General features: G+C 44.2%; 1 protein-coding gene across 1 annotated transcript in view; it reads right to left on the reverse strand.

The window, feature by feature from the left end:
* Positions 1-20210: 20210 nt before the first annotated feature.
* The window catches only part of brinp2 (bone morphogenetic protein/retinoic acid inducible neural-specific 2), a gene marked incomplete at both ends in the record, with an annotated part of 144356 nt that continues 138205 nt past the window's right edge, over positions 20211-26361 (reverse strand). The window contains 2 exons of the mRNA XM_079216273.1: positions 20211-21032; positions 21715-22021. Of these exons, the coding sequence (XP_079072399.1) occupies positions 20211-21032; positions 21715-22021 (1129 nt within the window). The remainder of the gene's footprint in view (positions 21033-21714; positions 22022-26361) is intronic.

Genomic DNA, 26361 nt, shown 5'->3' on the forward strand with positions numbered 1-26361 from the left:
TGACCCCATATTGGGAATACACATGGTTCCTTCCTTTCAACAAAACAGATTCAAACTAATATTAAGAGCTTTCAGCTTGGCTCAACATCTCAGAAGCCCGACGGCCAGGCTGGTCTGAAGGCACCCAGGCAATGCAATGCATTGTGAGGCAGTCCAGTATGTGTCGTGAGCTCTTATTTAGAAATGATCTATTTTCTCTACATCAATAAATATATAATCTAGTATACATTTCTCGCGTACACGCAATCCACAGACTATACAGTGTGAACACTGCATAAGCCAATATTATACTACTAATATTTCAGGTCATCCTTGGTATGGATAAAATGTTGGCATGCCATTGTAGACACAGCCACGCTAGCAGCTGTGTGGTTGTGTTAGAAATCTACACGCTCTATTAGTGTATACTGCAAATTCAAACATTATGTCTCGATCATGACTGAATCGACAATGACAATTGTTCATTATGAAATTAAATAAAAACTTCGACTCAATTTGATATTTCTCTGAATTTAACGCCATCATTCATAATTATTTCATCCAACTGGTTAAGTATTTAAACAGTCTGCCTCGCAGCTCGCCATTGAACAGTCTGAAGAGATGCAAAGCATTTTGGGACAGTTGATTATGTCCAGTCAGCTCAAGTCTCATACTCCAAAATGATTCTGTTCTATTCTGGTCCGGAAGCAGGCTATGAATAACTGACATCACTGGAAAAGTAATAGCAGGGGAATTAATTTAGAAGCTTTGAAAATGTTATCCATTGTTCTGTGCAGTTAAAGTACTTGAACTTATCAGTTTGTTTACACAGATATCACCGCTCTGGACAGATTTACTTCAGAGTTCAATACCCTTTGAGTCAAGCACTTGTCAGATGTAGCACTACCCTCATACACTTTATAGGTCAGGGTTTTATAAACATTTCAGCCAAACACAAAACTTATCATCTTGCCCCTATCCACACTTGCAGACGTGGCCTAGTCATACAGATTTGTATTCTATGATGTTTTCATACAGTGGTTGCTTTTGCTTTTTCGATTACATGACGCACCCTAAAGCGAAATAGAAAATGTGAGAACTGCAGCTTTTTGGCAGTAGACTTTCCTCTATGAGCTTTTTAAAATTAAAGCAACAATCAGTTTTTCTTTGTGCTATTTCGGATGGCATGGTATATTTATCTCTTAGCATCCTTCACATAAACATGTTGGATTTTAGAATGTTAGAGGGGATGGAATTAATTTTCCGTATTAATTAACTCACGGGCGACCAACTGTGGCCTGTTTCAAAGTGGCTCAGGGTTAAATTAATACAAAATATATTCAAAAATCATTAAAAAAAGGTTTATCCCATTTCATTTTTTACCAATACATCAACTTTTTAATCAAAATGTTAATATAGATAAAAGATAAAATAAAAGACTTAGAACATAAACATAAACAACCCGAAGAGAACTCAACAGCCTACTATCAGATAAAATTGAGGGAAGTTTAAGATTCCCGAACCAAAGATACTATGAACACGGTAACAAGGCAAGCAGATTATTAGCATTTAGATTAAGAAAACAGCAATCATCAAATACAGTACAGAAAATAAAATCAAAAGAAACCTTTTCTACAAAACCCTATAAAATAGCAGAATCCTTAGCAGAGTTTTACAAATCTTTATATTGAGAATAATGTATGCCCAGAGCCCTTACAAATATTGCCTTTTTTAGATAAGCCCATAAAAGAAGTGACAGAGTGGACTAAGATTATTACAGACAGCTTTTGGGCTTCCGAAGTTAATTTCATTATTAACAAGCATTGGATCTATGAAGACCTTCACACCTAACAATCTAGACACAGGCTTTAGAAAGTGGTCAGACATGGGACTGGTTCACCTGCACCAGCTATTTAATGAGGACAACCTCAAGACATTCAAGCAGCTGAAAAATGATTTTGATCTCCCCAAAACAGATTTTTTCAGATACCTAAAATTGAGAACTTTTCTAACGACACACAAAGAGTGGGGAAAGCTTGTGAAACGTATTACTCTAGAGAGGTTTTTAATAGAAATACAGATGGAGAACGAAAATAAGAAAACAATAAGTAAACTGGCTACAGAAATAGTAGCCAAGATGGGCTGTGTTGCCTTTACGGCATTTTCTATTTTCATTTTTGTTTAATTAATGGGGTTTATTTCAAGACAGTTATTGGTAACATGATTTTCCTGTTCATGGCATGTTATGACGTCACTTCCGGTTAGTTCACTTCAGGGGTGGGACTTCCGGTTTAGTCACTTCCGGGGCGGGACTTCCGGTTTAGTCACTTCCGGTTAAATGGTGTCTGGTTTCACTAGCTCGGGTTAACATTTGACAGTGGACCGCATGCTCCAGAATCTGCTCGCAACCACGGGGAAGCATCATAGAGGCAATTTCGTGAGTGCTGTATAAAGATGCAATGTATATTTATGTTTTCTACTGTGAAATGTTATATTTACGTATGTACACTGAATGTTTGTATTGTCTTTGTTTGCAGTTTTCACCAGCAAGATTGAAGGAAAAGAGTTACAGTACATGGGTGAAACTTATTACGACTCCGTCTTCATTGACTGTGGTTTAACTCTGTGTTTAGTCCAGAGTTCCAACACCCTGCACGAGAACACTACATGGGCCCAACACATTCCAACTTGTGTTGGCGGAGTTGCGGAAGCGCTGCCAATCACACACACATATATTCTGGCTATGCCCCAAGTTAAATACATACTGGAGGGAAGTATTTGATGCCCTCAAAGAGATATTCCAACAAGACCCCACAGTAGCAATATTGGGAGTGATACCTGAAGGCCTGGATGGGGGGGCCATCAAATGGTTATAACCGAATCCCCCAACATACGACATATGGATCCAAAAAGTATAGGACATCTATCAAATGGAGCAAATCACATATTTATTAAGGCTCCAGAAGCCTATATTTAGTAAATTGAGTCCTGTCGCAGCATTATTATTACAATGAGGTGATTATTATCTGTTGCTTGGCCCTCTGGTAGAACTGCTCTCGCTAACTCTCTCTACATACACACAATACACAATCCTCTCTGGAAAGCATATATAGTAAATATAGTACACTCGGTAGTGGACAATTATTGGTTCTTCATCCCATTTAAATTATTTATTTTACTTTAATTATTATTTGTACTTATTTAATTATCCCCTCTTTTCATTATTATTATCCTCATTTCCCCTCTTTTGTTTTCTCTTTTTTCTTAGAGGGAGCACCATTTGATGTTTGTTGTTCTTCTTCTAACTTCGTTCGGTGTTTCACTATGGGAAACGCTCGTCGTGAGCAACTAAGGAAGCTCCAATGACACCACGTCTGTCAGTGACAGACAGGTCGAACTGTGCTGGCACCCCGCCCCCTCATATTATCACAGTCGACCGCCCCTCGCAAATCATTCTCGCTTTCTTCCCGTGAAGAAACTATTATAGCTCCCTCAGCTTATCTTGGCTAGCTTGGATTTTCTGCTTAACAGTTCACAGACGAACCGTGAAGAACACATCGCCGAACGCAGTTCCTGGCTCTAGTCTAGATTTGCTGGGTAAGTACTTTGTGAGAAGTATATTTAGACACTACATAGTATTTAGGCAGTGTCCGCGTCAAGGCGAGCTGTTCTCCCGACTACCCGGTGTTTGTTTACCGGTGTCGTCGGTCACTGTGTACCTTTATTATCTCTGGCTAACGCGTTACGGCGAGCCTACCAGGTCTCGGTTAGCATTTGTTTGCTAGTCGAGCCGAGTGCCCGGAGTTCTGCTAACGTGTTACGACGGGCGAACTCTCACGGTACACTATTAGCGGGCTAAACCCCCGTTTGCTAGAGCAATTCGCCGTCAGGCTAACGCTAAGTGTGGTTAATTGTTCATATATTTCCCTTCCTTCTCAGTTGCCATGTCGGCAGCTACCCCCACCAAAGGGTCGGAACCGAAGGCAAAAGAGGCTGCATCCTGCCATCCATCTCGGGCAGGGACCCTCACCCGATGTGCATAGCATGCATGGGCGCTAAACACGCTCAGATATCGCTGGCGGACCCAGTCATGTCTGCACTGTGCGTCAATGCCGGAGAAGGTCCTGGAAAGGAGGCTCAGAGTAGCGGTATCCCCTAAGCAGGACCCGTGCCTGTCGGGAACCGCCCCAAGAGCCACGACCAGCACACATCTGCCGCGAGCCTCTTCGAGCTGGGCAGACATGATGGACGCTATGTCCCCGGATATGCCTCCAATTTTCGAGGAGCTCCTCGAACTGGAGCCGGGTGGTGAGGACGCAGAGGGCGATGCTAACTCTGACCACCTCAACATGGATGATGAGGAGGATGACTCCACATTTCCTGTCCAGCTGTCCAGACCCCCTAGTGCATCCAAAGTTGCTCCCCCAGGGGACAGCAACTTGTATGAAGTCTGCAAGCGAGCCGCGTCCAAGTTGGGCATACAATGGCCAGCAGCCCAAGATGCTAAAGGGGGGGAAAGAGACCTGTATGACGGTAAAAGGCTGCCACCAGCCCAACCGCCATCAAAACAACTTCTGCCAGCAGTACCTATCTGCATGAAGGAAATGGCCAGGTTCTGGTCCAGTCCATTTAAGAGCAAGCTTCCCACCAAAGGCTACTCTAAACTGGAAGTCGAAGGGATGGGAGAGCTGGGTCTGGCTGGACCACCAGGAGTGGAGCCATCTGTGGCTTATCATCTCTACCCGGACCGCCGCTCTCTCTCAGCTTCCTCAAACATTGCTTTGCCTAATAAAATGGAGCACCTGACCGCCTCAATTTTGCAGAGAATGTACCGCTACGCAGCACAGTCAGTGTGCTCGCTAAGCGCGATGACTCTGCTGTCCGCGAATCAGGGAGAAATCCTGGAGGAGATGGGCAGGCAGCTGGACTCAGGTTCACCTAATCCAGCCCTATGGGATGTGATTTTTGTGGTGAATGATCTCATCCTCCGCTCCTCACGCGGTGCAGTACAAGGCTGCGGCCGTGTAATGGGCCTTGCGGTCTCAGGTGAGGGCCCTGTGGCTAAATCTCTCAGGCCTCAGTGATATGCAGAGAACAGAGGTGATGGATGCGGCGTATGACCCAACCAAAGGTCTGTTCGGTCCTGCTCTGGAAAAAATGAGGGAAGCCAGCACCCTCAGGAAACAGGAAGGCGAAGCCTTTAACCTCTGCTTACCCCGGAAGCACGTCCCTCGTACCCCACAGGTACCCAGGGGGCCAGACCTCACAGACAGGCAGCAAGCCAGCCAAATAACCATCAGCCTCGGGCGGAGAACCCTAAGACCTGGGGAAAACACTCCTTTGCGGCCACGGCAGCAAAGAACCGCCCGTCCCGCCCCGGGGAAGGGAAGAAGAAGCGCACAAACTAACCGGCCTTGCTTCTACCTACTCTACACCTTCAAAGAAAAGAAGGGTGGTGGAGGTAGGACCGAACCCCCACGTTCATGTTTCAAGGTCCCCGGTGGTTTCCAGTGCTCCGGGGGTACTTTTGCAGTTTCTCCCCCCTCACGTTCAAAGGGAGGAGAATCGGGGACAGCAGGGAATGCAGTGTCACCAAGCACTTTTACCCAGTTCATTGAAAGAAATAAAGTTAGTATCTTTGCAACCAAGCCATAGGCTGAGGGCAAGATACAATCCCCAAAACAAAACAAAAGTAAAACCATATGATGGCCCCATAACCCCGGCAGGATGAGCTCAAGCTGCGCCGAGGGGAGGCCGCTCCCTCCAGGTGAGGGAGATGACGTCACTTCAAGGTGTCGTCAGCCCCCTCACTGCCCAGGCAGCGCGCATGCGCAGTGCATCCATGGGTCCTTTTCACTATTTCGCAGGGGTACAGGCTACAATTCGCTATGAAACCACCCAGATTTAACGGTGTGTTAGTTTCTGTAGCCACGGGTGATTCAGCCCGAGTCCTAAAGGACGAAATAGCGTCACTGTTAAACAAACAGGCGATCAGAGCTGTCCCGAGCGAGGAAGCTCAGTGGGGTTTTTACTCCCGCTACTTCCTCTTTCCAAAAAAGGGAAGCGCATCCCTGCGCCCCATTTTAGACCTACGTGTATTAAACATACATCTAGGATGTTAACACACAAAGGGCTCTGTCGCTCGATTCGTCCGGGGGATTGATTTTCAACAAACGATCTTGTGGACGCTTATTTTCATATCGCCATTTATCCGGCGCACCGGAAGTTTCTCAGGTTTGCCTATCAGGACAGAGCCTACGAGTACCAAGCCATCACGTTCGGGCTCTCATTAGCCCCGAGGGTGTTCAGCAAGTGTGTTGAGGCCGCTCTGTCTCCGTTACGGAACAGCGGCATCAGGATATTCTCGTACATAGACGACTATCTGATATGCTCCCACTCACGGGAGCAGACGGTGAAAGATTCCGCTACGGTGATAACTCATCTCACGGATCTTGGGTTCAATATAAACTGGACAAAGAGTCGGGTCGAACCGGCGCAATGTACAGATTACTTGGGTCTCAACATAAACTCCCTCTCTTATCGCGTCACGCTATCGGAGGCGAGAGTAGCGTCCCTCACGCAGTGTCTCGCCCTCTTCCGACTGGGGAAAGCGGTGTCGTTCACACTATGCCTTCGCTTGCTCGGCCTAATGTGGTACATTTGGGGCTTCTACGGATGAGGGATTTTCAGCGCTGGGTCGCGGCATTACGCCTATGCTCACGCCGTCACCTCAATCGCAGAGTAAAAGTAACACCGGCGTGCGTAGCTGCGCTCTGCCCGTGGGAGGATGTTACGGCTCTCGCGTCAGGTGTCCCGCTGGGGGTGGTGTCATCCAGGGTAACCTTGACAACGGATGCCTCCCTATCAGGGTGGGAGGAAGCCATGTTGGGGAGAACAGTGAACGGCACCTGGGACCCGGGGCTGGCTCAGAGTCACATAAACATATTGGAACTCTGGGCAGTGTTTTATGCATTAAAGCATTTTCTGGCATTTCTCGAGGGACGCCACGTCCTGGTGAAAACAGACAACACCACTGTGGTGGCGTACATCAACCGCCAAGGAGGCACTCGCTCACTACAGTTACACAGGTTGGCTCGAAAGTCGAAAGTTCGACCTGTCTGTGACTGACAGACGTGGTGTCATAGGAGCTTCCTTAGTTGGTCACGCCGGGCGCTTCCCATAGTGAAACACTTCACTCAAAGTTCTTTCTGTGTGTTGTACACTGTACCTGAATATCATGTGTACCAAGACATACAACTGAAACATTTACAAAGAATGTGAAAATATATGTTGTTAAATAAAAAGTGAGTAAAAAAAAAAAGGTTATTACCCATGTTTTTGTTTCCACTCAGATTTGACTCGTTAATGGAAGTTCATGAGATGTGACTGGCCATTTAACACAGTGCTTGGTTTACCATGCAACTCCGAGTTGAATCATCAGAACAATAGATAAGCAACTGCATGAGAAAGAATATGCATATAAATACAAAAAGTGACATTAAGTACAACTCCCAAGGAAAGCTAGAAAACATCCACAGAACCTTTTGCTTAGTTTTGAGTTGTTGATGACAGATAGTTGAATCGTGGCTAAATATTATACTGTTCACAAAACTGATCTTTCATTTTGATCTTGCAAAGTCTAGGTCAGTTTGAGATGCAATTGTCAAATATGGGGCCTTGGTTTCGTTCTCATCTGTAACAACAACACTTTCTGAATGTCCCATCACTCTGTATGGCTTCTCCTTCATAACAGAGGCCAAGGCTCATGGGTATCATAATATATAGAGCCATCTATCCAGACCAACGGACAGGATAACACCATTCATCAGAAACAAAGCAGAAAAAGATCAAACTGCCAGCCATTACATAAACGTATAGAAGTTTTTTATGTTGAGTATTATCAAGCAAAACAATAAAAACTAAATTGAATTAGAAAAATGTCATAGAAATTAAATACACAATCAAATCAGAGAACGCTAAAAGATTATCAGATTTAAATAGCTGAGCAGTGAATGATGGGTATTTTTTCTTAATAAATGATGTGAACGGATAATAAATATGACATTTAGTGATTTATTGTCTATAATCACCATAACATTTAATATATTTTCCCATGAAGGAGTCATTTTTCAAAGCGATAATTGGTATGACAGGGAGTATGATCTTACAGATGCTAATGCATGCCTCCCCCCCCCCAGATAGGCCCAGTCACCCCCCCGTGACTGGGCCTGTTTGCCTCAGCAGTCCGCTCGCTTTGCCCAACAGGATAAACTGTCCTGATCTGTTCTGTTGTGTGCCGCCCGCTCCAGGTTCAGGCTCTCGCTCAAACGACAGGATCACTATCACAAGGGACGGCTACTCCCGCTGGGGAATATTTGCATGTCAGCCAGCCTGCCTGCCTGCCTCTCTCCGTGTCTCAATTTGTCATCCTTTCATTGTCCTTCCCTTACTTTATGCTCGCTCAGTCACTCATTCTATCACTGTGGGTGGATGAAAAGGATTGGCTGGAGGAACGACACTGGTAAGTAAAAGGGGAAGTCTTTAAGCAATGCAGACAACTAAACGTCTTCACGTAAAATGACAAACTTAACCTCCCCTGTTTATGTGTATTGATTGTAGGTTCCAATAAACCATCACTTATCACTTCCCAAGAACCTCCCTGGCCTTCAATGCTGCCTAGGATGCTACAGAATAGCACTGTATGTTCTTCTCAGTGATTTCAGACAGGTGTATCATTTGGGGAAGTCAAGAAGTCAAATCAGCTTCTGTATCATTTTGTGTAATCAGTGTGGCGTCTGAGGTTGCCATGGTCACAGTATGAGCCTGTTATGACTAATTGGACGGCTACTTAGGAGGGAACCTGTGGGGCCGGCTCTCTCTCTCCAGCTTCCAACCGGGCCATGCTGCACAAGAGGGATCCTTGGGGTGGTGGGGTTAGGAAGAGTGTCGGTAGGGGTGAGAAGACCTTTTTGTTTCGCCGTGTTTTCTCCTGTTTTCGGGTAAGGAGATCGGTAAGACACCTGTATTTTCTTTTGTTCCTTTTGTGGTAGGGAAGTTAGATTACGTGCACAGATTGTTTTCTTTGTTATTTTGGGCCAGGCTCACCCTGAAGAACTTATGACACCTGGTAGAAAAATAAAAGCATAATTGAACTACTCCTCTGCAGCATTGGTCCTAATTTGGGAGGTGGGGAGACCCGTCCGTATGTTGCGCTCAGGCTCCCCTAGGCCGGGCGTAACATAATTGGGGGCTCGTCCGTTTTTTTTTTTTTTTTTTTCTCTCCTTTTTCTCATGCTCTGTCTCCCGGAGTCGTCTGTACGTTTGGTACGTAGAGTGGGCACATGTATGGTGCTGGGGGAAAATGGACTTCGATTTGGACAAATTTGTGGCGGACCCTACGCTTCAACAGCTAAATAAATGTAGAAAGGGGGAGTTGGTGCTCGTTGCAAACTCGTTTGATATACAAGTCCCAGAGAAGATAAACAAAGAGGAACTGAGACAACTTGTGGCTGATAAACTAGGGGAGAGAGGGTTGTTGACTGCAGGGCCAAAGAAAGTGGATGATCAAGCTATGCCGATGACGTCAGCTGAGGAGCTTAAGCTGACACTGCGCATTAGAGAGCTGGATTTGAGGAATCGGGAGTTAGAGGTAGAGGCTATGCATCTTAGGGTGAGGGCCTTAGAACTGGAACGCAAGCCTGGGGGCCCGCCCCAGGCACCGATACCAAATCAAACCCCACAGTCTCCCCGAGATAGCTTCGATGTCAGCAGGCATATAGCGCTGGTGCCACCGTTCAGGGAGTCTGAGGTAGATTCCTATTTTAGTGCGTTTGAGCGCATCGCGTCCACCTTAAAGTGGCCAAGGGAGGTCTGGACTTTGCTGCTCCAGTGTAGGTTGGTGGGTAAAGCTCAAGAGGTGTGTAACACACTAACACTGGAGCAGAGTTTAGACTACGACGCGGTTAAGACTACAGTGCTACGGGCATATGAGCTAGTGCCTGAGGCAAGGGTTCAGAAGTGGCAAAAAGGATGGGAGCCAGACGTACGTGGAGTTTGTGCGTGGGAAAGGCATGTTGATAAATGGTGTAAATCCAGTAAAGTTGCTGACTTGGCGCAGCTGCGGGAACTGATTCTGTTGGAAGAGTTCAAAAAGTGGCTGCCAGAGCGCATTGTCTTGTACCTGAATGAGCAGAGGGTGACGACAGTGGCTGAAGCGGCTGTCCTGGCGGATGAGTTTGTCCTGACCCACAAACGTGTGTTTCCATCTTCTATGCACCGTGAGCCGTCAGTACCTATGATAAATAAAGCGAGGTCGCCAAAAACTTTCCGCCGCAGAAACTATTCGGCCCCGACTGCAAACCGAGAGTGCTTTTATTGTCATGACCGGTATTGCGGAAAAAGGAAGAATCAGAGAGGAAAAGACCTTCTGCCATCGGTCTAGTTCAGGGGGAGCAAAAAACTAGTCAGTATGGGCTTTGGACAGAGGAATTGCCATCACGGGAGATTGATGATTCTTTTAAACCCTTTATCTCACAGGGTTACTTTTCTCTGAGTGGCCGTGACGGGGATAGGGTCCCAATTACAATTTTAAGGGATACTAGGGCAAAACATTCTGTGGCTCGACGTGGTGCGGTACCGTTCTCTGACCGGTCTTACTATGGTTCTGACCTGTTGGTGTGGGGAATTAAATTAAGTGTTTTACGGGTGCCTCTTCCTATAGTTACACTCTCCTCCGCCTTTGTGTCTGGCCCAGTTCAAGCGGCTGTGAGAGATCGGTTGCCCATCGCAGGGGTTGATCTCATTCTTAGGAATGATTTAGCTGGTGTTAGAGTGTTTCCCTCTACTCCCGAGGTAACTGAGAAACCTACGGCTGGTGTGCTTGTTAGTAACCCGGCGTCGCATAGCGTGCTGCCCATTTTTCCGGTCTGTGTGGTAATGCGGGCGCAGAGTCGCAAACGGGGTGATTTAGTGGAGCTCTCCAAGTCTGGAGATGCGGGCAGCCCCTCCGCTGGCAAGCGAGGGGAGCCTATTGTTGAGGTGGTGACTGTGGAGGATAACTTGTGTTTAGCAGTGGAGAAAGGTCAGATAGTTATCGCTCAACAAGCTGATAGTACTCTAGCTGCCTGTTTGTTGGCTGCTCGGGAGCCGAAAAGTGACTCCAAGACTTTAGCGTATGTGTATGGTCAGGGGGTCTTGTTGCGTCAGTGGCTCCCAGTGGCTGGGGCGGAGTTCGATGTAGTTACGCAGGTGTTGAACAAACTTTTCTTCAAGTGAAGAAATGTTTGATCTTAGGTGGGGGGATGTTATGACTCAGGGCATCATGGAAAGAAGCCCCACCTAAGTGCTGTTCACCTCCCCGCCTGAGGGGAGGTGTTGTGACATGTGTTGCCTTGCCCTGTGCTTTTTCATTCGCTGCAGGTAATTGGACGGCTACTTAGGAGGGAACCTGTGGGGCCGTCTCTCTCTCCAGCTTCCAACTGGTCCATGCTGCACAAGAGGGATCCTTGGGGTGGTGGGGTTAGGAAGAGTGTCGGTAGGGGTGAGAAGCTCTTTTTGTTTCGCCGTGTTTTCTCCTGTTTTCGGGTAGGGAGATAGGTAAGACACCTGTATTTTCTTTTGTTCCTTTTGTGGTAGGGAAGTTAGATTACGTGCACAGATTGTTTTCTTTGTTATTTTGGGCCAGGCTCACCCTGAAGAACTTATGACACCTGGTGGAAAAATAAAAGCATAATTGAACTACTCCTCTGCAGCATTGGTCCTAATTTGGGAGGTGGGGAGACCCGTCCGTATGTTGCGCTCAGGCTCCCCTAGGCCGGGCGTAACAGAGCCGCAGCGGTAAATTGGAGAACGTTAAAAAAAATCTGCAAATCTGATTGAATGAAATAAATGAATTAGACAAGGTATGATGTGGTCCTGGCTGAGTAGAGACCAGAGGTATACGCATTTAAGACTCAATTCCAAAAAAATCCAAAAAAATAAGACTGACATTTCACTGTTAATGTTCTTTAAAACCAACAGGATATAGATATAAAACTGCTTAGGACTTTAGAGCGGAATATAATAAGATATAGATCATGTCTGACCTTCCTGAACTGATCCCCTTATTTGCTCTCCTAATTTAGTCACGTTGCCTTGCATCGAGTTCTTAACCCTCTTTGTATTAATTTAATCTAAATAAATCCTCTTGGACAGTTTAGTGAATCTGTTGTACACTTCCACACACTTTCTGCACTCCTGTGATTTTGCTTGATTTGCAGTAAATGCTCTCTCAATCTCCTGAAGACATGTAAGCACACACTATCCCTGGGCTTCAGCATATCAGACTAAGCCCTACCCTTTATCTGTACTTTGACTAATGCCATGATGCTTCTTTAGGATCTACGCTGTTATTTGCTCTTAACCCCCAAAGACGGTGATGGAAATCATGGGAGAAACATTTCTAAACCACAATAAACCTTAAGCCATATTTGTTAATATATATGTTGTTGTTAGGAAAGTAGTCACATATCAGTGTCTTCCAGAAAATGTATCACTGTGCCAGTAGCTGCTCCAAGGAGTTTCTGATCTGCCAACCCGATGTTGAAGTTAGGGTGAGAGTTTGGTCCTCATACGATATGTTCCGAAAGGTTTTTCCTGCTTTTTCTACTGAAGTCTAGCAAAAAAACAATTGTTATATTTCTGTCTTCACATAAAACTACTAGGGTTTGGCAACAAAACCCACAACAACAAAACAAAAACAAAAATCTCAATTTGGGTTAAAATAACCATGGATGTGCTGTAACTAAATTACGCAAGTTACGTGACAAATACATCAACATTATCTTCTGGTTTTCAATAGGAGAACAAAAAGCGGTTTCCTGGCTCAAAGATCGCTGTGTTGGACCCATCCACCTTTCCTCCTGCTGGGCTTTGTATTGTCCTAACTCTTCCTCGCTCTCGATTATGTTGATAAGATACACAATTATTTCCAACGAATATTGGCGCATTATTTTTCGTAGGTGTAGCTGCGAATGCTGAATGAGAACAAACTTAAAAACTGCATAGTTAACGGATGCAATGTGAAAGATTTAAAAAATCTTGGAATACCGCTTCTTGACGAATAGTGTCACAACCACACGGATGGCTCACGGGAACTATTGGCGTTGACGTCTGTAAATTGAGATTGTATGGACCGAGTGGGAGGGGGGAAATGCTGCCCCATATTTATTGAAAGCATGTGGCTACACAGTATGGAAAGGGAAAGATTGCTGATAAAGGTTTAAAGAAAGCAAGATGGAAAATATGACGCAATCCATCCTTCCCACTGTGACCAATGACACTTTCCTCTGCTAAAATGAGGAGAAAAAAAGAAGCATTGAGCACAGCATGTACTTCAGGTCCGGGGGTGCTGGCAACTGCAAGATAAACACGTAAACAGAACATTATTCATAAAATACATTTCCATGAAAATATTTTTGTAGGTCGACTACGGGGGGCCTACATTCAAGATAAAAAACCTGATATCAATGTGAAATGTCATTCAGGAATGTGGTCAGGGTGGCGCCTACACAAGCGGTGATGGGCAGAAAGTTCTGGATCTGATCCTACATGTAACGAGTCCTTTTTTGTCTTCATAAGTTGTCGAGTCCTGTTGTGGTTTGAGATCATTCCAGCTGTGGGCCTCTTTGTTTTGGGTCACGGGTGCAGAAAAGACTTTGCGCTTGTAGCTCCTCGGGCAGTCTCCTCGATCCTCGATCCCAGCGTTGCAATTTTATGAAATGGGAAGTCCTTCAAGATGGAGCGCTAGGCTGGATTTCCAGGTCACAAGCCGTAGGAGCAAGGGGCGAGGCCTCCAGTTGGTCTATTGATTTTCTTTTTTTCCCACTATGCGTGGCACTCTAATCTGTAAAAACTACAAGTACCTGTTTGCAACCAGCTCATCAGATGCACCTGCCTCTCATGTAGTGTTTTCATACCGGCTCTCCAGTTGAGAGATTGTTGCTCCTACCTCGGTAGAAGGAGACGAGAGGGCATTTAATGCGTCGCATGTGAAATAAGATTTGCTGACAGTTCTCATGTTTGTTTTTAACATGTGGGGGATTTCGGGTGTCGCATGTGACGCAATCCCATTTGCTTGCAGTTCAAATGTGCGGCAACCGACGTGAACAAACACATGCGTCATAAAACCACATGAGTTTTCACTTCGCATGCGTTCACATGCTTTTTTTAATTAAGGGCTACGCTACAGGAGAGAGACACAGGAATGCTACCTCCTGAAGAGAAAAAAATATGACATTATCCAAGGTGTTAATATCATTTTATTTGACCATGTTTTGTTAACTAGAAGGATATTTGGACATGTAATATTTTTGGGGATAACAAGCTGTGGTTTGGGTTCAGAATGTCTTCTGGAACAGCAGTGCATTTGTAATGTGACCTTTGTCTCTTCATGGTTGGAGGTAATGAATGAGTTTGCCAAGTGAGTCTTGGAAAGCAATACGAGGAATACATTATTTCTTTTTTTTTCTCTGCTTTTTTTTCTTTGCGAGCCGTCGTGTGAAGCTGATGAGCTGTATCAGACCTGAATGTTTTGATTCGTCGACCACAATGCCGCAAATACTGACACAGTTCTAATCAACCACCTTTTTTACGAGAACGACTCAGTTTGCCTCTGCCAAGGTCAAACAAGCGCCCGACTTTGCATTTCAATGTCCGTCTCGCACCGTCTCCAAATGAATCATTTCCCCTGAATACATTTGTATTAACGCTATTTGCATGTAATTTCAAAACCTTGAAGTCGACACTGTTATTGATGAGTATGTCAAATGACCCTCAGGTACCACACGCATGCCATTCAATTTCACCAATTCTACCTCATTAATTCAAACAGTCCGACTTCCTAAACATCATAAATCACTGCGCGACGAGCAGCCGACCCCTCTCACCTCTCCTCTCCCTCCCACTTTTTTCCTGAACCATATCCCCCCCCTCCCCCATCTCTCCCTCTGTCATCTGCTACCTTTTCAATCTCTCTCTCCCCTCAACCCCCCCACCCATACGCTTCTTTGGTAGGTCCAGAAAGTTGTGTAGTGTGCAGTCGAAATAGCGCTCTGATGGATTGGCTGTCTTCAACAGGCCTGAAGATTAGCCCAAGGGCAAACCCGCTCGTGTTTCCTAGGTGCCACACCGAAGATGAATAACTGTTTATTAACCCGATGCACAGTGACTCCTTCCCCACCTCATTATGTCGTCGGAGAATGGAAAAAAAGAAAAAGTTGGCCAACGCGGCCCTCTCCGTCACTCTTCTTGTCTCTCTCTCGCTCTCCGTTTCCTCTCTCGCTTTCTGCAGCAGATAAACCAGCAGCCTGATGTAATGTGACAGTGTGCGTTCGGTTCCTGTTTGTTCCCTGACAACCCAGGAAATTGGCTTTTCATCTTACAAAAAAACACTGCACTCCGCATATTAGAGGACATTCATCTTATTATGAGAGGGCCGGGTGTAATTGGAACTTTATGCATTCATTTTCGTGGCAACGCAGCGAGGGGCCAGATTTACCAGGACCGTTGTGGCGGGTTTTTTTCTTCTTTTTGCCTGGTCACATTCTGGAATCAAGGAAAAGTCGTAGGCCTGATTTTTATGGAAATTGGTGTCAGGGTGTAACATGGTCCGAGGAAGAACCCATAACCCAATAATTTTTCACTTTTGTTAACATTGTGAGATCCGGCAGGGGGGTCAGTCCCCTCAGCGTCATTCCTGGCCTATGTTGAAACATGTAGATAACCTTTCCGAGATATTGTGCTGCTCCAATAACCAATAATAGACGAGTACTTATTGAGTAGGTTGGTTTAGGCATAAGAAGTGAGATTGGTTTGGATGGAAAAAAATCAGGGTAAACCAATCAGAGGCAGAGTAGGGCCTTTTGCCATAGTATGAAAAAAAGAGAACGAACAAGGAAGGTTCAGAAACCCAACGAATGTATAATAATTAACCAATGGGCAATGGGCCTTCAAAACAATGGCCTTTCAGGATAATTTAGGTTTTCATACTATTACCGTTTGACCAAAGACATGGCTCCAGCGGAGGTACTGATCTAAGGGAACATAGGGTTGAGAGAACGTAGTGGCAAAACAGTATTCTAAGTCTCTGCCTTTGAACAGTTGTGCAGGTTTTTTCACAAGCAACGAGGAAGGTTGTGATGAGGACAGAAATGTGAACTCGCCACGAACATATCTTGCACACTCAGTGGCTAAAGAGGCGGAAGCCTTTGCCCTCTTTGGTATTTTAATATACATACATATATGTGTGTATATATATATTCAGTGTTTTTTGGGGGGAGTAGAAGCAGGGGAGTTATCACCTATGTGCTGAAGGCTTCTGTGTCTGCCGGCCCCAGAAGGGCTCTTGAGGCCCATGTAGCAAACATACGCAGATCATTTGTGCACAGTAATGACCAATGTAAAATGTCTGAGGAGTTTTGATTTAAGGAAAAACCCTGTTGTATTATCAAACTTCAAAGTTGACCCAGATTCATGTGACTGTCGCAGAGCTGTTTTTCAGAATAATGAGGGGAGGTCAATGACTGTTAAGTCCAAATCTTCACAGAGACCTGGATCCATCGTGGTCCAGGATCGAGCTGCACTTGACGGGTAGACAGCAGGACGGAGATCCAGGACAGAGGTCGGACCAGAAGAGGTGCATCATGATGCTTGTACTCAAATGTTACGTGAAGATGTCTGCCATATTATCTGTTCAGATAATTGTTTTTGTTCCTGCTGTTTACAGTCCTTATGATCCAAAATCATGAGATTGTTTTTTTGTGGCATGTATTTGTTGTTACAGATGGGCTTTAACTGAATTATATTGTGCATCCCTGTGTTGCATAATGACATTAAAGGATCCTTGTATCCTGTGAGTGTGTCTATGTAGATGTGGAGCTGTCCAAAGTTCTGAAAAAGAGAAATGGTTTGTTTTTTTGCACCACACTACGTCGCAGTAAATCCCATAGTTAGCGCTGGGAATCCAAACAAAAACCCTTGCTCATTCAAATAAGTATTTTAACTAAACTAACTATAAGACATTGGTCTCAAACACACAAGTGTTTGTTCTAATGTTGGATTTTAGAAAATTGCTCATGAATTAAAAAAATATGGAGCACGAGTGAAAAGGACTACGTTCTTATGTGGGTGTTCTAGTTAATAAATGAATTCTTTGATTTTTGCAACAGTGGCCTTATGATGTTACTTAGCAACTTAGTCCACATGGTGATTTATTCATTCCTCGTGTGTGAAAGCACAGGAGAAAGTCCCACATTATTAAAAGGCTGATATTAAAACGAAAAAAGGCTATACATTATTTTGAGGGGGAGAAACCACGCAATTATATGTGAAATCAAACATTCAGCACCCCCGTACATCCATAATGAAAGAATCCTTTGTTTAATAATTACATTTTGCCCCACTGCCATGATTGGCTGTGAACTGAACAATCGAATGACGCTTCTCAGATCGAATAGTCCTCTATTTGCAGTTACCATCAGTTTGAGATGACATAAATGCAGGACTTTTTTTTGCAGGACTTTTTTTTTCCTTCTTTTTTTCGGCAAATGATAATCCTGAACCGTGATCAGCATTGTTTGTTTCACTGTTGATACCCACCCCGAGCTTATTGTTATGGCCGACGTGCTGAAATGATATGCTTTACAATTGTTACTATGCTTTACTCACAGGGGAATTCACCTGGATATAAAGCGTCAGAAGCCCACACTAATATAACATTAGTACAAGACAGAGCCTTCTCCTCTTCACTTCTAATAATAAAAAAAAATCACTAGTGGTAGAAACACTGATATTATCAGTTTAGTATATTTATTAATGATAAAACAAAAGCTGCCGCCCTAATTCGGATTATTATTATTCTACTAAATAGTCAAATTTATACCATACCTTTTTGTTAAGACACGTGTGTTTCTATGAGGTGGAGAATTTACATTAAGCCGAGAAGAGGAGCTTGTGGTTCCGACTGCATATCACCATTATGTGTTGACTGGATGCTGCTGCCTTCTTCAAGGCCAAGAGCACCTTTAAGAGCTCAGCTGAACAGGATGGAGACACTGGGTGCAGAGGTGACCTTTTTCTTTTAACTGCCCCTCAAGATGTCTATGTGCCTGCTTGATTACACAGTCTTACTGTTGTTCATAGTGAGAGTGAATGTGAGACACGTGTGCCAGTTCATTAGGCCCACCAAGCTAAATCTGATGCAGTGTGATGGAAAGCAGTCCTGCGGTAAAATCTACCTTCATTAAGGTTGTAAGGATGAGCATTTTAGTTTGGCAATGTTTAAAAAATAAATAAAAAAGGTGTTGATTTAACTTAATATTTTGTACATTACAACACAGATCAACAGCAGCACAAATTACAGCCTGCGGAATGGATGCATTGATGTTTGCCAGGTGTACCTAATAAAAAGGCAGCAGTTGTAACTCAATCAGTTTACTCATTTTGATGAAGACTTTTTTTTAACGAGGTTTAACCTGCAACACTGACTGTCTTTTTTTTAGCATGTGGTGGGGGGGGGGCTGCAAACATATAGCACACATGTTCTAATAGTGAGGATTGAAAGCAAACAAGGAAGAGGATCCCACATAGGTAAACCACTTTGTTTTTACTTAAGCAAGCTGAGCACAGGAGAACTGCTGGAAATGACATACAAGGTTTACTGACTTTCAGTGAGAAATTAGTGAAGTAAATGTAGAATCATATCAAGTATCATCCTGGTAAATTCGCAGCTCTCATGAGTACCATCGCTACCCTGCAGAAACCTCGTAGCTCCAGTAGCCGGCAGCTGACATTGGACCCACACGTAAAAGAAAAAAAAAATAGTTTCATTGACCTGAGACTAAACCAAACCATTGAAAAAAACAAGATCCACCAGGTACAATAAGTTGCTGAGAGTGTCTCATTGGAGATAGAAGGTTTTTGCAGAGCAATAACAGTATGCGAGTACTGGTGTGCAATGTGACTAGTGACTCAAAGTTTCACAACACCAAATCAAAACAAGTAGCTGCAGAAAATGTGACTGGCATTTACATGAAGAAAAAGAACCTACATTACCACGTATTCTGGAGAATGTGTCTGTTGTTCTGTCTTGGTAGAAATATTGAAATATAAAAAGCAAAATACAGCCTCCGCTGGAAAATCAAACACAAACTAAATGTGCTTCTTATCTTAACATTGACTCTCCATATAAGGCATGAGTTTGCTTTTGTTATAAACATTTTTTTGGTCTTTGCACTCGGTTATCTAAAAAGCAATGTGCACTTGTCCACACCTGGGGTTAGATGGAGCATTATTTACAGCGCTGTTTCCTCAGACCTTTTTGTTTCCACATCAGAAGAGACAATCTTGACAATTTCTGCCTCCCCAAAAACAAATATAACCCAACATTTAAGATAGTATGCCAATGTGTTCACCTTCTTTTGGTATAGACACGCCACCAAGGACAGAACATCACTAACAGGCTTCTCACTCGGATGTTAAGCATAGATACTCTACTTACACATTTTCAAATGCCAGAAAAATGGAAGGCAGGGGTTAAAAAGAAATATTCAAAGACAGTAACAGGGTTCAGGATTATCAAATTTTAAACTGTGAAGCATAACATAACTCATTCACCACATATATAATATTATCCCTTTTTGTCCCACCTTCTAATGAGATTGTTCCGTAGCCAAAGAAAATAGGGTTAGAAAAGGGGAAATCTTCTTTTCCGTTTACTCACTTCTGAAGACCCCTTAAGAATTCCTCTTTACATATGAAAACCACCTTTATCTTTGCAAGGCAGATGTCTTAGGTATACTTAATGACGTCGGCTCTCTGAGGTTCCAAATAAAAATCTGTGAGGGAGTCTTTTAACTTAATCCAGTTGTACAGTTTGCCAAAAGCAGGGCAGTAATAGCAAAAGTAAGCCCCTGGGCTTGTACAGTAGAGCTTCTGAAAGAGTCCAAGTATCAGCTGTTCTCTCAAAAGTCCACACATCACTCCACTGTTCATCAAAGGGCTCTGGGAGCAATTTCTGACAGAAATATGTCAACAGAAAACCTGCCAAGAGTAACTGTAAGAAACGCCCAGCAATCAGCCTTCAGAGTTGGATGTTGTATCCAAGTGGATGATGTTGTTGTACCTCCCCTGTTCAGTCTCGCAGCGACTCCACTTTCTAGCAACACTTCCGGTACCTGACTCGCATGCTAAGCGAGCTAGCTGCAAAGCATTGCTCGCTCGGGTTCAGGAGAGGCATTGGGAAGCTTGGAGTTGAAGAGCTGCAGAGAGTCCTTGATGCGTGCCACCTCCCCGGCGGACAGCTTGAGCCGGTGGCGCAACAAACAAGAGAACAGGTCCAGGGGCTGTGGCGCCGGCGGAGACAGCCGGTTGATCCGGTCCCTCATCTCCAGCAACATCAGAAAGGCAGCGTCCTGCGTACCCTGCGTGTAAGGGTAGTCCAGTTGGAGGATTAGATCCTTGATGCCCTCGGGGTCAAAGTGCAGGCTGTAGCCGAACACTTTCAGCGTGTTGATCTTCATGTACCCGAGGTTGGATGTCTGGTCGTCCAGGTCCAGCGGTTCGTAGAAGAGAGTCTCGTTCACCGTCGGATCGTCCGTGAGTATGCGGCTTCGCAGGTAGATGTGCACCGTTTCAAAGAAGGACTTCCATTTGTTGCCCATGGTCAGTGTCCAGTTGTAACACTGCGCCGTGACGACGGCGTCAAGTCGAGTTCTCTCCCAGTCGGGGAAGTCGGGATCGTTCACTGGCATGAACCAGCTTTCTGAGTGACTTCCCCCAAAGGGATTGACATAAATCGCAGGCACAGGCTCCAGTGTTGAATTCTTAGTCAAGCATATCTGGAAAGAAATGCCCATCAGCATGTGGATGAGGTTGGACTTATTTTTGTTACTCTTGAGCGTCAGCAACATTCTCTTCCTCCAGGCGGGGTTGAACCAACTCCCCAGGCGGACGTCGTTGCTGATGTAAATGGCGTGCACCTCGATTCTGCTGTCCAGTCGCTGAAGCAGGTACTTCACCTGGAGAGAGATTTAAGAACCGTGAGATCAGATTCACTCTTACAGGTCGACAGACACCAAGTATGCTTTCACAATGTGTATTCTCTTTTAATGGAACGCTGCTCCGGTTTGTTTGAGTAGATGTAAATGCAGTACTCGTATTCTTGTGCGGGACCAAAACTAAGAGTGGTGGTTTTGGATTATTTTTTTAAGGGAACCCTAGTGTGGTTCCATTGCATTTAGAACACAACCCAATTGGGTATCGGACCGCTTTATATACAGTACTGACTTGGACTTCAGCAGAAGTCCCATGTTTGCTTCACATCTGGGCCGAAGAGAACATACAGAATACGCCAAATGAGGTCCATAAAAATAGTGACGTTTATATAAAGTCGTTTGAGATAAATTAGAGGAGGATTTGTGAGCAAGTCAAATTGAGGAAAAAAGCCATTCACTACATAGAAGTGACAGCTTTGGTACACGCCCCTCAAGCAAATTCGGTGAACTTTTTTTCCCCACTGATATTGTACACAGTCATTGCTTTTATTATTAACTGTTTTTTCATTCACTGTTACAAGTGTTATATGTTTGTGTCGTTAACATTTTTGCCATGGTCTTTAGTTTCATCAGAGGTATTGTATCTTTGGAACCACAGACGTTTGACAACCTAAGATAAGGAACACATATGAGAAGCTTTGAGAACCTCAGCATCCGGCATGTCCAAGTCAAAGTTCAGGTAGTGGTCCAGGGATGTGGCGATGCTCGGCCGGCAGGAGCCGAGATGAAGGAGGTTGCCGTTGTGACAGGCTCCGCAGCGGGTGGCGTTGTCGGCGGCGCAGGAGGAGCAGGAAGTGGAGGAGGTACCCACGACACAGGGAACGGCTCCCTGGCAGGTGGGCTGCTCCACGGGGCAGCTGCAGCTCTTCACCTCCTCGGAGAAGTAGCCCTGCACGCCGTGCTCATTGCAGTAGAGCAGAGACTGAGCCCTGCCCAGCCAGAACCCGACGGGCCTACAGGGGGGGGGGGGGGGGGGAAATAGCACAATAATGTTTTGTGTATACAGCACAGCATAATCAAGGAGAGTGTTTCACTGCCCTGTTCAGTTGATCGTTCAAGTCTGTTTTACATTCGGACCACATGATGTTCAGAGGTAAAAGAAAAGAGAGAAAGCTTTTATATTCCTTTTTTCTTTCTGTTTTCATTATTTAAACAAGCAATATGTAATAGATTTACTGTATTTAATTATAAAATTACCAGAGATGTCATACCATTCCGGTGCAAAACATCTGCTTTTGTTTTGGCCTGTGTGACCCCCCACCCCCAGTTCATTTTGACTCCTGGGGTGTCCAGATATGAAACTATTGCCGACATAAAGAAGTGTCTGTGTTGTTCAATCCGGCAAATTGTAATGTTGCGCTCGTCGTGAGCTTGTGCAGGTTCAGTGTCCTCAACCTGGTAGCTGGCCTGAATTTCCAGTTGGGGGAAGGGGGGGCAGCGGGCAGAATATTGCCTCCAATATTTAGAATTCGGATTGCAGTGCCAGTTTTAAACTCCATCTGTCTGCGTTACCTATTAAAGCCTTTATCTGAGACTGTTACTTGTCGCTTATCTGAACCTTTTAGCTACATTTTATCCATTGCGAGGTTCCATAAGGTAGTGATAGTGTTGGTTTCAGAGAAGCCAAATAAGTAGTTAAAAGTATAAAAGAATAAAAGAGCTTGTTATTTGTGTGTGTGCGTGTGTGTGTTTGTGTGTAAAAGCAACTCTGGATCACACTATGTTCTCTAATGGAGGTGACTCCTCTGGTTGCAAAAATATGTCTGATTGTAGAGAATTTTTTTTGAGAAAATTACCCTATTTCTCACTTCCTTGGAAAAGACCAAGATGGCGACGGACATAGCGCCTCAAAATAGCAGTCCACCAATCGGTGACGTCGCAGTGACTACATCCACATCTTATATGCAGACTATGGGTTGAAGGCACTGCAAATGGAGAGAGATGTGGAAATCCAGAGCCAGAAAAATGAAGTGTTGCTGTGAGTTGACATCAATCTGTACGGCTTAACTTAAGGCAATGGTCTCCCTTCTTTCTGAAATTAAATGAAAAGATCGATACCAGTCATATGTTTAGAGCAGGAAGGCAACCGGTCCGCCCCGTATGGACCTATATAGGTCCTTTTTTAGAAATGTATTTAAACTGTGTAAAACAGTTACAATAATCATGAACAAATATATTGATGCTACACATCAAGTTAAACAAGAGAACCTGGGCTACAATAATTAGTCAGCCATTTCAACACAACTCAAACTCCAACTAAAATAATTATTAAAATAAAATAGTTATAATGTTGTCATGAGTCAGCCCACTCTGCATGTTTCCGAAACTAGCATCCCATAGCTTGAAACCAAATGGCAAAAAGCAAGACAATTCCACACAGATTCCACATTTATTCACCAAATCCCTCTGCTGCAAAGGATCACTGAGATATGAACCAAAGAACACAGCAACATAAATCGCTGAGTCAGCAAATTCTGAAATTTTTTTGAGAAAATAGCAAATAAAAGAAAAAATGCATTTCCCTCTGTAAATCCCCACTATTACAAGTTTAATGAACACCATACGTCATATACAAGTGAAATATAAGGTTTGCTACATGAACAAATTCAAATGTCACAGATGCGCGAAAATATGCGCAAATGTGCCCAAATGCAAATTTTGGAAACCTCGCCTGAATTCTCTCTGTACTTTACCTCTCTGACTTTGTTCTGCTTCACTTTTTCAAGTGAAAACATTGCAGATAGACTGTTCACATATTGTGCTATGATTTGGGAGAGCCTCATGCCGTGTTCACACCAAAACAGTTGCGAATTTTCGCAACGCCACTTCGCCTATATCGCGCCGCAGGTGAAAAATTCGCTCTGTGTGGTTAATTTGTTTTTTCGCAACCATCGCTGGGGAAAGGGGGCGGGGCTTATCTCTGTGTCTTGAAAACATTTACTATTTCCTTCATCCACCAGGTAAATAAATAACCACTAGTTCTGCTTTGTACTTGTTGAGGAAGTCCCACACACGTCGGAACATGTGTCTGGGTTCATAACATTATTCGTAGTCGCACACAGCTCGACTCCTCCAGGACGAGTGTCTGAATGAAGTCGCTTCCAGCGCTCCTTCAGCGGACCAGCAGTTTCATTCAGTAACCGCAGGACGGCGGTGATGCCGGGCGGAGCTTCTATCTCCGTGTTTGTGAAAGCATTTACTATTTCCGCCATTCAGCATTGAAATAACCTCTAGTTCTGCTTTATACTTGTTGAGGAAGTCCCACACACGTCGGAACATCAACCGCCCCGTGTCTGGGTTCATAATATCCGTAGTCACACACAGCTCCGACTACTCCAGGACGAGTGTCTGAATGAAGCCGCTTCCAGCGCTCCTTCAGCGGGCCAGCAGTTTCATTCAGTAACGGCGGTGATGCCGGGCGGAGCTTCTCAACGCTGATTGGCTTTCGCAACTACGCGTCATGCGAATTATTCGCTGGAGTTGAAATATTTGAACGCCGGCGAAAAAGCGAAAAAGCGGTGTTGCGACGCCGTTTCGCTTCTATCGCGACGCCCGGCGAAAAATTCGCTTTTTCGCAACCTAACGCGGCTGTGCATTGACTTAACATGTAATCTGGACGCGCGAATATTTCACAACTGTTTTGGTGTGAACACGGCATCAGGGCTTAGTGAAGCATCATTTTAAGGAGATAATCATCCTGAAAGTGCTTTTTTTTATAGGCGGACCTGAAACTTCTATTTCTTTCAATTTGTTTCAATCTTTATTTATTCTTAGCCAGCAACATATATACTAATATTTACACATCTGCCCAAAAGCTCACAAGGGTTGCCTTTATTATAACACCAGAATTATTCAAATAGCCCTTGTGGTTGCAGAGATACACCCTTTTTAGTTTGGGTATGCTATTTCGAGCTGAATCCTAAAAAATGCCATAGAGCTTAACGGGTTGAAGACTAGAAGCAAGGGGAACGGCTAGCCTGGGTCCATCCACTTTGAAAATACAAGCTTACCACCACCTCTAAACCCCACTAATTAACACTTTGAACTGTTTTTAAAGGATAGGCTAAAAAAAAGTGAGTGTCATAAGACAACAAAGGTAAGGTGCAAAGTTTTTTGCTTGCTTTAAACTTTCCTACAGAAGAGAAAAAGATCCCATAAAAGCCATAAACATGATTTATGATTACATTTTTAAGGGAGGGAACACAGAAACACAATACACCCAGTCCCTTTTTTTCATATCACAACAAAAAAACATTCCAATCTGTTTTAAGTTATATTATTAAGTAACAACTTGTATTTCACTTTATTTCTTTATTTGATGTGTTTTTCTTTTGGTATTTTAAATCTTCTATAATTTTCTTCCTCACTTATTTCTTAATAACTTCTCTATATGTTCTGTACCTCATTGCAAAGTGCTGTTTTCTTTGTTATGGAAGGGTGGCGCCCTTGCCCTATTTTACATCCCATGTGCTTCTTCCATTCTCTCACCCCGCCGTCTCTCAGAGGCATGAAACACCAACGTTAAAGTGGCCAACGTTGATAAAAAAGCTTTGATGAGAGCCTTAAACCAGGATTTTCCCATAGACCACACTGACGTTCACCCTGTTTGCCTTCCATTTTCCATAGGTGGAAATGTAATTTAAAGTCCATATTACTTCAAAATTGGATTGTTTAATATATATATAGCAATTTGACACCTTTTTTTCAGTTCATAAAAGGGTGAGTGTTTGGTGTGACTGCACCGAGAGATGAAAATGCAGACATACATAAATTACCATCCACTTTGGCGCGGTAACAGCGGCAACAAGTTCAGACTGGAAATTGGCTCTGCAGAGAGATTCTATCCCCGGGCTAAGTTCAGGAAATCACACACAACATTGCCCAAATGCTCCAGCAATTCCTACCCCTCAGGCCTATGTAAATAGACACACACAAGAAAAAAAAGAATGATGATAAAACAAATGGGTTTGCGCAGTAGAAAACGGTGGAGCCTGCTAACGCCGTGTTGCTGGTACGAACTGGGTTATGACTGTTGAGTGACGGGGGGTGAGACAGAGAGAGAGGGGCAAGGCGACACAAAGGTGAGAGGGAAAGAACTGTCAGGAAAATTGAAGTCCGCTGTAAGCAAGTGCCGGACTGTCAGTCCTGGGAGAGGACTTGATCACAGCGTGCCACGTTACCGCGTACCTTACCACACAAAGGCCTCCGCCAACCGGTAACTAGACCCTTCAAGCCTCTCCCTTCCTTCGCCTACAACCCGCCATCACATCTCTCTTCCACATTCTCTTATTTT

This window comes from Taurulus bubalis, assembly GCF_910589615.1.
Source record: "Taurulus bubalis genome assembly, chromosome: 1".
Classification (NCBI taxonomy): domain Eukaryota; kingdom Metazoa; phylum Chordata; class Actinopteri; order Perciformes; family Cottidae; genus Taurulus; species Taurulus bubalis.